The sequence below is a fragment of the Suricata suricatta genome, chromosome 2 (assembly GCF_006229205.1).
Source record: "Suricata suricatta isolate VVHF042 chromosome 2, meerkat_22Aug2017_6uvM2_HiC, whole genome shotgun sequence".
Taxonomy (NCBI): Eukaryota; Metazoa; Chordata; class Mammalia; order Carnivora; family Herpestidae; genus Suricata; species Suricata suricatta.
This window is the reverse complement of record NC_043701.1, coordinates 70,335,263-70,350,418: the sequence shown is the minus strand read 5'-3', so window position 1 is coordinate 70,350,418 and position 15,156 is coordinate 70,335,263. Positions and strand designations below refer to the sequence as shown.

Below are 15,156 nucleotides of genomic sequence, written 5' to 3'. Positions count from 1 at the left end.
CCCCACATTGGGCTCTGCGTTGACAGCTCAGGGTCTGAAGCCTGCTTCAGGTTCTCTGTCTCCCTCTCAAAATAATGATTAATATATATTTTTTTAAATAAAATAGGAGTGAGAAGGGACAAGCTGGAACCCATGAAGACAGGCCAAAACCCCTGTCTATTATCACTGTCTCATCCTAAAAGCTAAGGAAGAAGCTAGAGAAGTATCCAGAGGAAAATAGAGCAGTTGCATGCCTGTCTGCTGTCCAAAGCCAAGCAGTAAGTGACATGTGTGAGCTACAGCAGCCTCTGGTGACCCTGTTCCAAGTTTCTGGAACGTAAAAGCACCTGTGGCTGCTGCTTTGCTTCTGCCCTCCATGTTTTACCCAGAATTTCCTTAGTGCCACATTCTAATGGGAAACTAGGGAAGAGAATCTTTGGACATACAGTTCATCCTAGACAAGTTTATACCTTGCAAAATCAACACACTGATTCTTCCCTGTAAAAAAGGCTTCTAGTCCTGCACCACGTTGTCCTACACTGTAGGAGGGCTCACCGCCTACCCAGTCTTCCCAACCGCCTTGCTTCTGTTCTCCATCATCCAGTCAGCCTGGTGCAACCCTCTCCTCTCCGTATACAACTCAAGCTCCCAGTCAGTGAGATTCTGCTATCTTTGAATATTATATCCACATTGATTCTTAAATTTAAAAGTTGGGACTGGTTTTTGTTTCTCCTGTACACTGTTCTACACATTTTATTCATCTAGAGTGTGCTCTAAATAAACTAACTTATAAATGCATATAGCATAGTAATCTTAACAAAATTCCTCTGTGATGAAGTGTGTTATGATTTTCAAAATTTGTTGTAAAACTCAATTACTCATGGCCTGTAGTGGGGAGGGACAGAATAAAAATAGAAATATCACAAATACATCACTGCACACACTTGTAAAATGCAGTCTGACTATTGACTAAATTTGACTTAAAAGGCATTTTTTTTGCTTTGGTGTAATAACTAACATGCAAAATAAATGTACACCTCTTATATAGGGATAAAATAAAATACAAGTTTATAAAAGTAGAACGATGAGAACTGGGTATAAAAAAATGAACATGTCATTCATATAACATAAGTGAAATATTTTTCAAACTGTTGGTTATTTTTTATGCTAGACTTATATAAATAACTATCAGCCTTGAATGTAGTACACTAGAATACTTAATCACAAATAGAAATGCCATGAATCCAAAGATAAGCCTTCTCTGTAAGCCTTCCTCTTTTGCTAGAGCTGAGTTAGCTAAAGCCAACACAGTAATTATGTATGATTATCCAGAAGTTTGCATCATTGGTTACTAGTGGGAAACAGCTGTGTCTTTGGAGCTGTCCTTTATACACACTAGTGGGAGATCAGTTACCCTAATGCCTGTGATTGGACCCGAAACGGATAAATTTGTTAATCAAACAATAGTCATAGTAAGCTCCTTCTTCTTGCTTCCCTCTATACAGATAAAGAGAGGGAGAGAGAGAGAAAGGGAGGGAGGGATGTGGAAGGAAGGAAGAAGGGTAGGAAGGAAAGAAGGAAGGGAGGGAGGGTGGGGGGGAGGAAAGGAAGGAGAGGAGACAGACAGGCAGGCATTATAGGGAAATGAGCCCTGTGTAGTTCTTATTCATGCAAATCTATATAAATATTTGCATAAATACAAATATGTATGTACCTTTCTAAAAGGAAACTAAGTCCCTAATTTTCTTCTAGTTCTGTCAAAACTGTTACTATAATGGAGAGGCATTTTAATTATGCATGTGTGTATTTATATATTATTTATTTAATGCTATTTAAAACATCAAACACTCAGATCACTTTCTTGGTTTAGAAAAATGTACATGAATTATGATGAGAAAGAGACTTGGAAAATGATCCTGGTTTAGTCAAAGAAAAATGGATACAAAAAGAATGTCTACTGAGAGTATGCAATTATAATCTAAATATAATTTTACTCCCTGGTATAATATACATGATTTTAGTTGGCATGTTGCTATTTATGGAAATATCTGTTAATATAGTTTACATTATATAGAAACTTACACTAGAGCTTCAAATGATTGAAATATAGACTTTGTGTGGGATTAGGGGAGTGTGGGGTTTTATAAACATCCACATAAAAGCAGGGGTGAGTAGGGACAGGACTCCTAATAAATTTCTACCCAGGGAAGACAACTCCAGTGCGAGTTCCCAGTAGTACCTGATATTCTGTTAGGTTTCATTATTGATTTCTATCCTTCACATTCAGAATTCCATTAAAATTTAAAATTTAGCCAATTTTTCTTAGTTTTTCATATGAATATTTATGTTCTAATACACTTTTTTAAAATTTTTAATCTTTATTTTTCAGAGAAAGAATGAGAGCACAAGCAGGGGAGGGGTGTAGAGAGAGGAGGAGTGAAGATCAGAAGTAGGCAGTGTGATGACCGCAGAGGAGCCCCATATGTGACTCACACTCCCAAACTGCAAGGTCATGACCTGAGCCCCTGTCGGGTGCTTAACCAACTGAGACACCCAGGTGCCTCTATTCCAGGACATTCTGATATGATTCTTATACCCACATAGAAAATAAATGGGGAATAACCCCAATCATTCAATTATGTGTTTTTTTGTACGAGTTTTTGTTTGATTGTAAAGAGAACAAAAATACCAAGGAAGCTATACATTCTAGCCACATGCAGTGTAGTAAGAAGAGGGGCTGACACATATCTCATCCATTTTTAGGAGGGACAGAATAAGAATAGAAATGTCACAAATACATCACTGCACACACTTGTAAAGTGCAGTCTCATGAATGATCAGATTTCTAATATCTTCATTGTGTAGTCTGGCAATTGTGTAATCTGAAAAAAAAGAAAAGAGTGCACCAACTATGAATTCAGCCCTTTTCCCTTTTACAGATAAAAGAGGGAAATAAATCTAGAAATTTCAATAAAAAATCTGATTTTCAGAATGTCACCTTGAACCACAAGAGTGTATGGGCCTCGGGTAAATAAAACAATGTAATCCCAGACTATAGGTGAGATTCACACCAGGGACAAGTCTCAGGTAACTTTGCTCCCCAATTTTTGGACCTGTCAATGTGTAAATAGTGAATATAACCAGTGAATAGTGATTATTAGTGTAATTATTTTTCATTTCAAAAAAATAACATTCTGAATAAACAAACAGAAACCTTTGTAAAATTCTTAGTGCTGACTCACAATATTAATAGGCTGGAAACTCCAAGGTATTAGAGTATCATTTCCCTAGATTGCTTGGTTTTCCTTTACAGAATTTTGAGTAGGGTGCACCTAATCTCTGCTTAAGTACTTTTATTGATGGAAACTTTCTGACCTTCCAAACTGATAGGCTTAGTCTTTTCATGAAAATTCACCCTAAAATGCAGTTAAGATTTCCCAGGTACAAATACAAGTGCACATGCAGGCTGGGCGGCCATCGCTTCTCTGCCATTTTAAGTCTAGGGCAGACTTTCAACCTGCCGCTGGTCTTATTATCATGCTTCTGAACTGATACTTAGAAAAGTAAATAGGCAGGCCTGGAGTTCTGAGATTTTCCTTAATGGTATTGTTGCTATAGTTACAGCTGAAATGTTATATAAAGCAAATTGCTAATTGATGGAAAAATGCTGAGTCGCACACCAGCTTCCCTTTTCTGGGTTCTTACCGCCTTCCTTTCCTCCTTTGCTCTTAAGATTAATGGATTTGTGGAGCTTTGTTTTGAACAAGCTCTGATTATTTGATGTTAAAATAAATGCATCTTACTAACACTGTACCCGCTGACAATTAAATATATTCTAGTATGCTGAGACCAACATGGAGTTATTTTTTATTCGTTATTTGTTTATCAGAGTTTTACCTACTTGGACATGAATTTGCTATCCTGGTTATTAATGTTGAAACACTGAATAAAAAGGGTGACTAGTCTCATAGTATAGAATCTTCTGAATTTATGTAATACATTTAATAATATAGATAAGAACTTTTATTGTGTTTTATACTATTATACTTAACATAATACTGAAAATGTATTTTAAAAACATAGTAAAACGAATGGAAATGATCTGAGAGGATCCGTAATGAGGACTTTTGTGTTACAAAAAAAAAGCCTCCATCAGCATCTGTATTTTTCTGTGTATTTTCTTTTATTTTCTATGCAGTAAATTCAATCATATAAATGCTTTTGGTATACGTATTACATAATACATAATATATATTCATTTTCTGATTTTTTATAAGCAAATATTTAAAAGATAAAGCTGCCAGTCTTTTGATATTTAACCTAAAGGCAAAATATGAATCGTCCTGTATTTTGTGATTTACAGAAGTGTGGGGTACAATCCTTTCAAGTGGAAAAGTCATAGATGGCAGTGATACGGTTTACATTGAGTTTTGTGTAATTTAGGAATCTTGCTTATTTTATCTCCAGTTTGCTACTGGACTAGAAACACGATGAGTATTTAATGGTGTGGCTGTTGAGGAGTGGAGGGCAGGTAACATCTTTTTGGACCTAGACATGTAATGCTTCTTAATTAAATCTCTGAATACAGTGATACAAAAATCCTTGGAATTATTTTCGGTAAAGAATGCAAAAAAAACTGAGGACGATGGATTTTTACATCTTATGTGATTGTAGAATATTTCACAAATTGTCATTTGTGAAAAGAGTTTTTCTTATAACTGTGTTTGTCTTAATGATGATATGATAATGACGATAACCCATATTTGTCCAAAATGAACTTTTTTGAAAATTCATTTTTATTCATTGTTAAAATTTTATCAGATTTGCTTTTCTCATTTCTTCTCTTGCCTCTGCCTTTTCTTATTTTCTCTTTTAACAAACAAAATTTAAATTTGCATGTTTACAGAAGTATAAAATTTTTGGTGTTACTACAGTTCCCCCCCCTTTTTAATTCCTTACTGATATCATAACTTCCTCTGCCTGCAGAATTTGTTGGCATTCTAATTTGGGTTCTCGGGCTGCAGAAAGAAGAGACATATGTATAAGACTGCCAATTCAGGGGCGCCTGAGTGGCTCAGTAGGTTAAGTGTCCGACTTTGACTCAGGTCATGATCTCGCAGTTCGTGGGTTTGAGACTCTGCTGACAGCTCGGAGCCTGGTGCCTGCTTCCGATTCTGTGTCTCCTCTCTCTGACCTTCCCCCACTTGTGCTCATTCTCTCTCTGTCTCTCCAAAATAAATAAATGTTAAAAAAAATTAAAAATAAAAAAGACTGCCAATTCAGCTTTTCTAAGTGGCTGGTGAAAAAGTACTGGTGATTCATGATTTTTCAATTTCCTTATGTTCTAAACAGATTCATCAGACAATCTTGTTAAAAGCATTATATGTTTTCCATTTTACATATATATTATATTATTATATTTATTTTAATCTGTGTCTTATTCCTTCTACTTGATGGGAGTTCCCTGAAGGAATGAGCCTTACACATACTTACCCAATATATGTACTCCATAGATAAAAATAGAATAAAATATATAAGTTTATATAAACAGATAAAATATATACATAATAGATACATAAGTGGTTGTTATTTGACATGATAGTAACATCAGTTTCCAAATTAATTTTGGTGACAAAGTGTAAAGTCTAAAGAATTAGACTGTCCTATGATCTTATTTAAAAGGCAAATCACTAATGCAACTGAGAGACCAAGTATTTCAGGCTTAGCTGAATATGGATGAAAGCGTAAGCAAAGCACAAATTTGAACTAGCCAGCCAGGCTCTCGGGATAAGATGCTTTTCCTTTTGGACTCATACTATTGTCTCCCCTTTACCTTGCAGATGGTAGTGTGGGTTAACACTGTTGTAGGTTTATCAAACATTATCTTAAATTGGGAAGATGGAGCACTTTATGTGACATCATAGACTAAATAGATTATACCTTTTGTCCCCTTAGCTAAAATTTAAATATATGACAATGAGTATACTACCTTGAAATTGTCACTTTATTTTTTCAATCCATTTTCTTTTCTTTCTTTCTTTTTTTTAATGTTTATTTGCTTTTGAGAGAGAGAGACAGAGCGCAAGAAGGGGAGGGGAGAAAGAGGGAGACTGGAATCCGAAGCAGGATCCAGAGCCATCAGCACAGAGCCAGACATGGGGCTCAAACTCATGAACCGTGAGATCATGCCCTGAGCCGAAGTTGAATACTTAGCCACCCAGGCGCCCCTCAGTACATTTTCATTTTAACAAGAGCTGTGTACCATTGTGGTATCATATGTAATGTGTACTAAGAGATGATAATTTTGTAAAAACAATTTGTTCCAAAACCTCATCTAAAATAATCACATTTTTATAGTTGATAAAAATTTGCAATGTAATGATACCTGTATTCCTGGGATATTAAAAACTTCATAACTTATTTACACCAGAACAAGGCCTGACAGGAATACTTAACACACACCTGCATTTGGTTGTTAGAATCCATGTGACAAAACAGCAGTGATGCAGCTATTTTTGTCAGCTTTTGTTTAAAAAAAATGTCAGGTTCTGAATGAAAATATTCTAAACTGTGGCTCAACTGAGTAATGGTTTTCAAAACCATAGCATGGATTAAGATTGATTTTTGGTAGGTATTATGGCACTGCTTTCTCCAGGGACTATTCAGCTCAAAGGCTAGAGCTTTCCGAATTTGACATAAGGAATCTAATAAGTTTCTTTTCCTAAGACTTTTATATAAAGTTATTATGTAAAGAAGCCACAGTTCACTCTAGAGCTGCTTAGACCTGAAATCAAGAAGGGAATTGGTATTGGATAATCATACTCACAAAAAGCAAATGAACCCGTAATGCCTGCTGATGTTTTATAGACAGCATTTTACAAAAGTTAAATAATTGACTTTGTCTTTACCTTTTAGATAAGCAAATAGGAATTCTAATGGCTTACAGATTACAAAACAGTCATTTTTATTAAGCACCATTATTTATATCTCTAAAGAAATTGGAAGCTGAAATAAGAATGAAAGTTAGGGGGTACCTGGGTGGCTCAGTTGGCTAAGCAGCCGACTTCAGCTCAGGTCATGATCTCACAGTTCGTGGGTTCGTGCCCTGCATCAGGCTCTGTGCTGACCGGTTGCTCCGAGCCTGAAGCCTGCTTCCGGTTCTGTGTCTCCCTCTCTCTCTGACCGTCCCCTGCTCACCCTCTGTGTTTCTCTCTCTCAAAAATAAATAAATGTTAAAAAAAATTTAAAAAAAAAGGAATGAAACTTAGATCCCTGATAGTATTCTAGAACAATAAGTGATTTTTGTCTCTAAATGATTTAAGTGATATAGTTGGTGATCTCATATGAAAAGCAGTTTGAAATTGAACTTCTCGAAAAGCAGTGCAACATATGAATACAATTCTTTTGTGTGATTTCCAACTGTAGTCTTTACAAGGTATTCATTAAATGTAACAATTAGAATCTACATATATAGCCTTTATTTCTTACATTATAATAGTTATAAGGTAAGAAAAAGGACAACATACATCAATAGGGGAGAAATTCTGCAATATTATTAGTCTCACATAATGTTTCCCATGCCATCATTTGTATGTTATGAGAGAGAGATTTTCAGAATTTAGCTTGCCAAAGAATCAGTCAAGAATTAACCAGTTTACTGAAAAGGCAGATCCTTCTCCCAGTCCAGGATCCTGTCAAAACAGTTTTAGCAATTCCTAGGAAGTTGTGTGTCTGAAAACCACCTCGGTTGATTGGCACAGGTGGCCTGTGGATTACACTAAGGAGTAGAAATATAGCAAATTGTTTGAGTCAGCAATTCAAAAAACCCTGGGGAATAAGATATCAAATCGTTTGAGCCAGTGATTGTGTTTTGCTCAGTTGCAAAAGAAATGTGAATATTATTAAGAATGAAATTACTTTTTAGTTCTAAAGCAGAGAATTATGCACAAGTGATTCTTGAAAATTTTCACGTACCTTGTGAAGTTTTACTCTGGTAGATAAAGCTACTTTAGACCCACATCAAGAAATAAGAGATTATACATTAAATCCTAAAAGAACTCTTGATTAATTGTAGTTAAAATGACCATAAAATTTAATAGTTTTGTATAGATATAGGATGGAAATACCAATTTTGAAGCCACCGAGCTCAAAAATATGCTGTTTAGAACAAATGTAGATTTTTCACCAAAAGGAAAAAAAAGAATTCCTCCATCTTTAGTGCCATATATATATATATTTTTTTCTTTCTTATGGTGAGCTAATCTTATGCCAATCTGTAGGCATTCTTTGTATTTTTCTATTATAAATAATCTTTTTGCAGTCTTCCTTAGAGGTCACTATTTCTTTGATTTGGAAAACAATGATCTACTTTCTCCCCGTATGAAAAAGCAACTAGAAATAACCAGATGTTAAGCTTGGTATTTGCAACCAAACTGGTGTGTTTTAATATAGTTAATCTGTTCATCATTGTTTTACTTGCAGATTCAAGAATGGCTTTGTTTAAATTGCCAAACCCAGAGAGCAATATCAGGGCAGCTTGGAGATATGGGCAAAATGCCACCTACCCCTTCAGCACCAAAAGCCTCCTCTATGCCTGTCCCTCCAGCACAACCATCTCAGAAAACAGCGATGCCTACCCAAGTAAAATTGAAAAAGAAGGAACAAGAAGTAAAAACAGAAGCTGAACAAATCATTCCAGAAAAAGTGAAAGACATACCATCAGTGGAAAAGATTGTCCCAAAAGTGACCACAGACCACAAACAAGAGAGTAAACTAGAGAAAGACAAAACGTTGGCCTCTGAAGACAAAAAGCCACCTCTTGAAGAAAAAAAGCCAACCACTGAAGACAAAAAAACAGCCCCTGAAGACAGTAAGTTACTTCCAGGAACAAAAACATCAGCTCTGGAGGAGGAACAGAAACAAGACTTGCTTAAAACTCAAATACCAACTGCCGAGGAAAAGCCTGAAGGCAGAGTGGCTCCGCAGGTCATACAAGAGAAGCTACCACAGACCGAGATGAAAGACAAACCCTCTGGCCCATCTCCAAGTTTGTCCAAGGAAGATGATGAGGCGACTCAAAAAATTAAAGACCAGCCACAGGCAGCACCATGCCCTGCAAAGCCTGATCAGGTGGAACCTGGGAAAGAAAAAACAGTAAGTTATGTTTTCCTATCTTTGCACACTCTTAGGTATATGAAATTTACAAATTTTTACCTAAGTGCACAGAGTATTTAATGCTAATCATGCAAGTGAAAGCCTTCAGTTAAAATCACTTTCAGAAAAGTGTCACAGTTGTTGGCTGAAATGAGCAACTTTTGGTGTTTTGACAGCTTAATCTAATGTAAATAAAGCAGAGATCCCAGATTGATTTTTTTTCTAGTTTGCGTGTCTAATAATTTACCAAATTTCTTTAGGATGATACAAAATGGTTTCTCACAACTTTAAGTTTCTTCTTTTCTCCACTATAAACATAAAATCAGTATCCACCTTTAGCATAAAATAATATGTCTTAAGTTTCTCTTCACTGTGTCCCTTGGTTGAGCAAAAGTCAACAAGCTCCTTTTCACGTGAAAGGCTTTTAAGATGATCAGGCATTGAAAGACTTAAATAATTATGATTGCAAGAAAAATGTGTGGCTAAAATTTAGGACAAAAGCCATTTTTATTAAAGTTAATTTTAATATTTAAAATGATTTTAATATGATGTACTCTACTTGGAGTTTGTTTAATGTGTTTAATTTGAAGGATTATTTATAATCCAGGCATAATCTGGAATAATATTTTTTCCCCCTTAGTGCAGACTTTAAAAGAGTACTCACCTGTCTTACCCACTATCTGTACAGCAGTAGTGTTATTTTTCAAAGAGCTCTGATTGTTTTAGAGCTATACAAGATCTTACATCATATTTGGGTGAATAACTGTAATTCACAGATAACAACAGTAACTTGAAAGAAAATGAAATGATTTATTAATATTAAAAGTTAATCTTAGAGGCCTAATTAAAATCTATAGTCCATCCCGACTCTGATTCAGTTGCATTTGGTCATTTACAGTTTTAACTCTTGGCGAGTTACCCATCTCTGATATATATCATATAAATGAAATATATCATATATATCACATATATCATATATGTAAAATATGATATATTGCTTGTAATATCATCACTCATAGATGATTCATCATTGATCTTCCTTCATAATGTAAAAGAGTTTATCAGGGTCAGAAAAAGCAGGTACCTGTGTATTCTTCATTCTAAGGGCTGGATCTAGTACCACTGCCCACCCCCCCACCCCCCCCACCCCCATTGCTGCTCCTAGCTAACCACTTTGCAGAACCTGATGCCTTTTACCAATTCTCCCTTTGTGAAACTGCCCTTGGCTTTCATAACCCTTCACTTTTTGTTCTTTTTGTCTTTGTTATCATACTTTATGAGTTCTACTTTGACTCCCTGTACCACTTTCTTTCCTAATTTCTGTATGATGAGGTTTTCTTTATATTTTGCCTAAGCTTTTGTTTAGGGTGTTGTCTTCTTTGTTCTTAGGAGAACCCCATGAACAATTCTTATGTCTGCCTGTGCACCTTCCTCCCCTCTTTTGAGTATCAGATCTGCATTTTCAAATACTTAGTAGGTGTTCCACTTCAAAGCCTCACCATCAACTCGAGATCAGTATTTTGGAACGTGATCTACACTCTGTAGAAGCTGTTTCTGCTTCTGACTTTTGTTTCTGGTCATGGTAGCTCATTCACCTGTCTCTCCTTTCCACATCACGACCCTTTTGAGAGATCTGAGGTTTCTTCTTACTGCCTTGCCCTCTGCTCTCTGCATCCAATTCATCACCTTCCTGTCTGTTAGCTCTTATTCCTGAGGACATCTTAATTATGGCCTTCATGACCTTTCCCCAGTGATTTGAGTAATCTAATTACTGGTCACTGTGCCTCCTCTTTCTCCTTTCTTCCATATATAGTTTCTCCTTTCTTCCATATATAGTTTTCCAGGCTGCACATAATTAACTCTATCACTCAGATATTGCTAATGATTTTACATTGCTCATTAAATAGAATCTAAATGAGAAATATCCAAATATTTTATTAATGCACTTTTTATTTTATACCTTTATCACTTTCTTTTTATCATGTCCTTTTATTACTACTTTTATTTTATAACCTTAGTATATGGATACTTATTTCTAAATTAAATGTGTATTCTGATTTCTAAAATATTATTCACAATATAAAACATTCACAAACATGTAAAATAAAATGAAATAAGATAAATTTTTTATTGTATTTATCTAAGTAAAGATACATTTGATCACAATAAAATATGATTAATAATAGTACTTTAGAGAGAATATTGATGATACTCCAGTATTTTTGCAAATCTTGGCCTGAAATTTTATGATAGAGTTATCTGAAATTCAGCTTCCAAGTTAAGCTTATTTTGGTATTTTGATATTTAGTTCTAATGACTATAACAAGAAAGATAACCCGCAAAGGCATATCAGACTTAGAGGAAATGGATCAGAGTTTGTTCTTGCCAAACCTTGCTACCTGTTCTCTAAGTTTGAAATTGAAAATAATTTTTTAATTGTGGAAATTCTGCAAATACCTGTCTATCTTCTGTGAGACCAATAATTATTCTTGTTCTGTCAGAAAATGTGGAATTTAAAAATATATAAATATATATGTGTGTGTATATATATGTGTGTGTGTGTGTACACACACATATGAACGTATTGCTTTAAAACCCACTGGGGTTCTTCATCTGGAAGGCTTAGAAACAGATTAAAATATTCTGTTTAAAATTTATTAAATGACTGTCTCTGTCTCTCTCTCTTTCTCTCTCTGCCCTTGCCTCTCCCTCTCTCTCTCAAAAATAAAAAATATTAAAAAAAATTGAAATTAAATGAGCAGGTATGACAGCTTTTAAAAACAAGGTATATTATTTTATATAGCATAATCACATGGTTTCAAAATATCTGTTTTCAAGGGACTGTTTTTGTACCATAATTCTCTTAGAGAACAGCTAGTGTTTGTTTCTTCTAAATACTTTGTGAGTAGCATATTGCTGATAACCAGGATTTACTTTTCCCCATCTACATTTTTTCCCTCCATTGTTCCATTTACTTTATACCATCTAGTAAGTGGTATATTACTGATAGCCACTTGTCATCACCAAATAGTGAAACAAATTAGAGATTCTTCTGTTGTCAAAAAAGAATTACATCTTCATATTCTACAACTTTTTAAATTAATTTTCTATTATACAATCAGTAAACCTCTGTGATTAAAGTATCTTTATAGTTATTCTCTGTCAATATAAAATATTCAAAAATATATATTTTTGGAATATAAAACTCTCATCAGTATATAAAACATAGATCACATCTATAAAATCCAGATCCTTCTGTCCAATTCTGGCCTACTTGTAACATGTAGTAAATGAATTTCACAGGTACACTGTCATCTCTGTAATCTTACCTTTTTAAAAGAGTAATTTTAATCAAAGAAAAAGCCACTTTCAGTAACTAATAGACAGTTATATACTGGTGTGTGTGTATACACTAATATACAGTTTTTCATGAAAAATAAGTACGTATACCTTAAATCATTCAATATTGAGGCTTAATTCATTGGTATATTTTTCCTTAGTGGCTTACAGTAATACTTTAAGTATTTTACCATTAAAGCAGAAATAGTCAATAGTATAAACTGAACATATTAGAAATGTCTACACTTTGATTCTGTTATTACCAAAACTTTTGCTACCTACTTTGTTCTAAATATTTCTTCCAAACCTTCCAGTTATTTCTATAGTCTTTGCAACAATATTTGCTGACAATAGATATAGTTTGATTTGTCACCATACAAATTACTGAATCTAATTTTCCATGGTGGGAAAATCAACTTTATCCAAATTATGTGTTATTTTTTTTGTCTTTTATTATGAAATAAGAAAAATCAAAAGATTCTGAATGTTTATTATGCAATTTATTGAAAATCAGAAAAGTACTGGAATATTTAGTGTCAGAAAACTTTAGAGTTCGGTGATGGTGCCGTCCTTTCACTTTCTATCATGCTAAAGCATGTTGTGTTCAGCTAAGATTTACTATTAGCAATAAGAGATGTCAATACAGATGTCAGATCGGTTTCCTCATAATGTCAGCCATTTTTGGCTGAGTCACATTTGATTTAACTTAGTCATCATTACATTTTTCTGGTAATGTTGCTGATGAAAAGTTTGTAATGATATGAAGCGTGTCAGTGTTTGTGTATTTCTAACATTATTATTATCTTTATGACGTGGTTTTTTGTTTTGCAAGAATCTTGTATCTACCATTTACCTATTCAAAGAAAACAGGATAATGGATAGTAGCAAATAAAAGTCAGAGATCTGCCTAACTGAATAATAAGACGCAGGCTAAAGATGGGTGAACAAAGTGACTCCCTCACCAGAGCGTCTCCTTAGAGTATAACTCTTTTTTTTCTCCCAGGAGTCTTCACAAAACAGGTGAAAAACTCACATAAGGAGTAAAAGAATATTAGCACCAATCCATTTGTTAAATATTAGGAGAATATTTTTATATTGATGTATAAAAATATATCTTAATATGTACTTCTTGTAGCCTATTAGTTGATTTTGCATGCTTGTCCAGGCTTCTGTACCCCACGGGCAGGACTCCTGTCTAAATAACTCACTTTGGCTTTTTTAGCCCTGTGGAATTTGGTTCCAATATAACTTGTAAGCATCCCTTAATATTTCTCACAAATGAGTTACGGAAAACCAGCTGAATAAATACAACTTTGTGTAATTCCTGAAGGTAGTTTGATGGTTGTGCCCTCTGTATGTGTACTCAGTTCTCCTCTGTGCTTAGGTGCCGCCCCCAACTGAGCATCATCATCCCGACGGAAAACCTCCCACCTGGATCTCTGGGCCACTTTTCTCCCTTGTGGCCGGCACTTGTGCTGCTCACCTCCCTATGTTGGTTGGTTTTAAACTTGTTTTTGTTTGAAATCAAAATACGACTCTTCATTTAGCTCTTACAATATTCTTGGCACTATGTTAAGTATTTTCTCAGTCATTTCAACCACCCGGCAATGAATGAAGTAAATATTGTATCTTTTTAAAATTGGGAGAAACTAAATTTCTGTGCCCAGTATCACATGGATGGGGATTCAGAAAAGCTAAGACTGTAGATCCAGCTCTGATTATAAAATCATGGCGTTTAAGCACTACACACAATTCTTCTTTCCTGTGGTGCGTGTACCATGCTACCTTACATTATAAGTCTTCTCTCTTAGCAGCTCCCACTATAATCCCAAACACTTTATGTAATTTTTCCTTTCTGTTTATTCCTCTTACAAAATGTGTTTTTAGAAAGGGATTAAAATGTATTCCAAAATATAATACATCCTCCTTTACTTGTTGAGTTTAATATTTCAAAATTTCATGTTACTACAGAGTTCTCTCTTTTTATCTATTTACTTAAACAGAATACTGCTTGTCTGCATTGGGCATATGACACGGAAACATGATATAGTTCTGATAAAAATAAAAATTTGAATGATCATTAGCATAAGCTTTTGTTTCTGGTTAAAATGAACAAGGGGTTAATATTCAAGTTAAATATAAATCAGTCAATATTATGGCAGAATAATCAGAATGAAAAATAATGGGGTTTTTTTGTAATGAAAAGAATTTTCATGTAGGTGAGACTACTTGATTTTTCTGTCCAATCCCAGTGAATTTTGTGGATTTAATCTTGTTAAGAATGTTTGGAATAGTCAGACTAGTAATTGTATAAATGACTAAAGATCATTCATTTGTTGTTTTACTTTGTAACAGCTTGGAAAAATTAAGCTGTTACAAAGTAAATTAAATTTAACCAAGAATTCAGTTCTTAACTACTATAATGTTCAAAAAACTTCCATTCACCTTCAGTGTGGAAGGCTAGACATTTCAGCATTTGTGAAAGGGCAGAACTAAGTTTGGCAGGACAGATGTGTCTTGGTACCTTCTCCATCAGTAGAGAAGGTTCCAAGATATGAAAGCATCAGAGGAGTTTCAGCAGGGGCTCAGTTCATCACTGCCTCCCTCGGACTTGTCTCCAGGTCAATAAATGGCAGTTGGGATATTGGAAGGAAAAGGAATTCTCCACTCTCTGCTTTTGGTTAG

General features: G+C 34.6%; 1 protein-coding gene across 1 annotated transcript in view; it reads left to right on the top strand.

Annotated features, from left to right (window-relative positions):
* PCLO (piccolo presynaptic cytomatrix protein) overlaps nt 1–15,156 on the top strand; it is a 411,647-nt gene that overhangs the window by 192,626 nt on the left and 203,865 nt on the right. Inside the window, exon 4 of the mRNA XM_029928192.1 lies at nt 8,461–9,132. Within this exon, the coding sequence (XP_029784052.1) occupies nt 8,461–9,132 (672 nt within the window). The remainder of the gene's footprint in view (nt 1–8,460; nt 9,133–15,156) is intronic.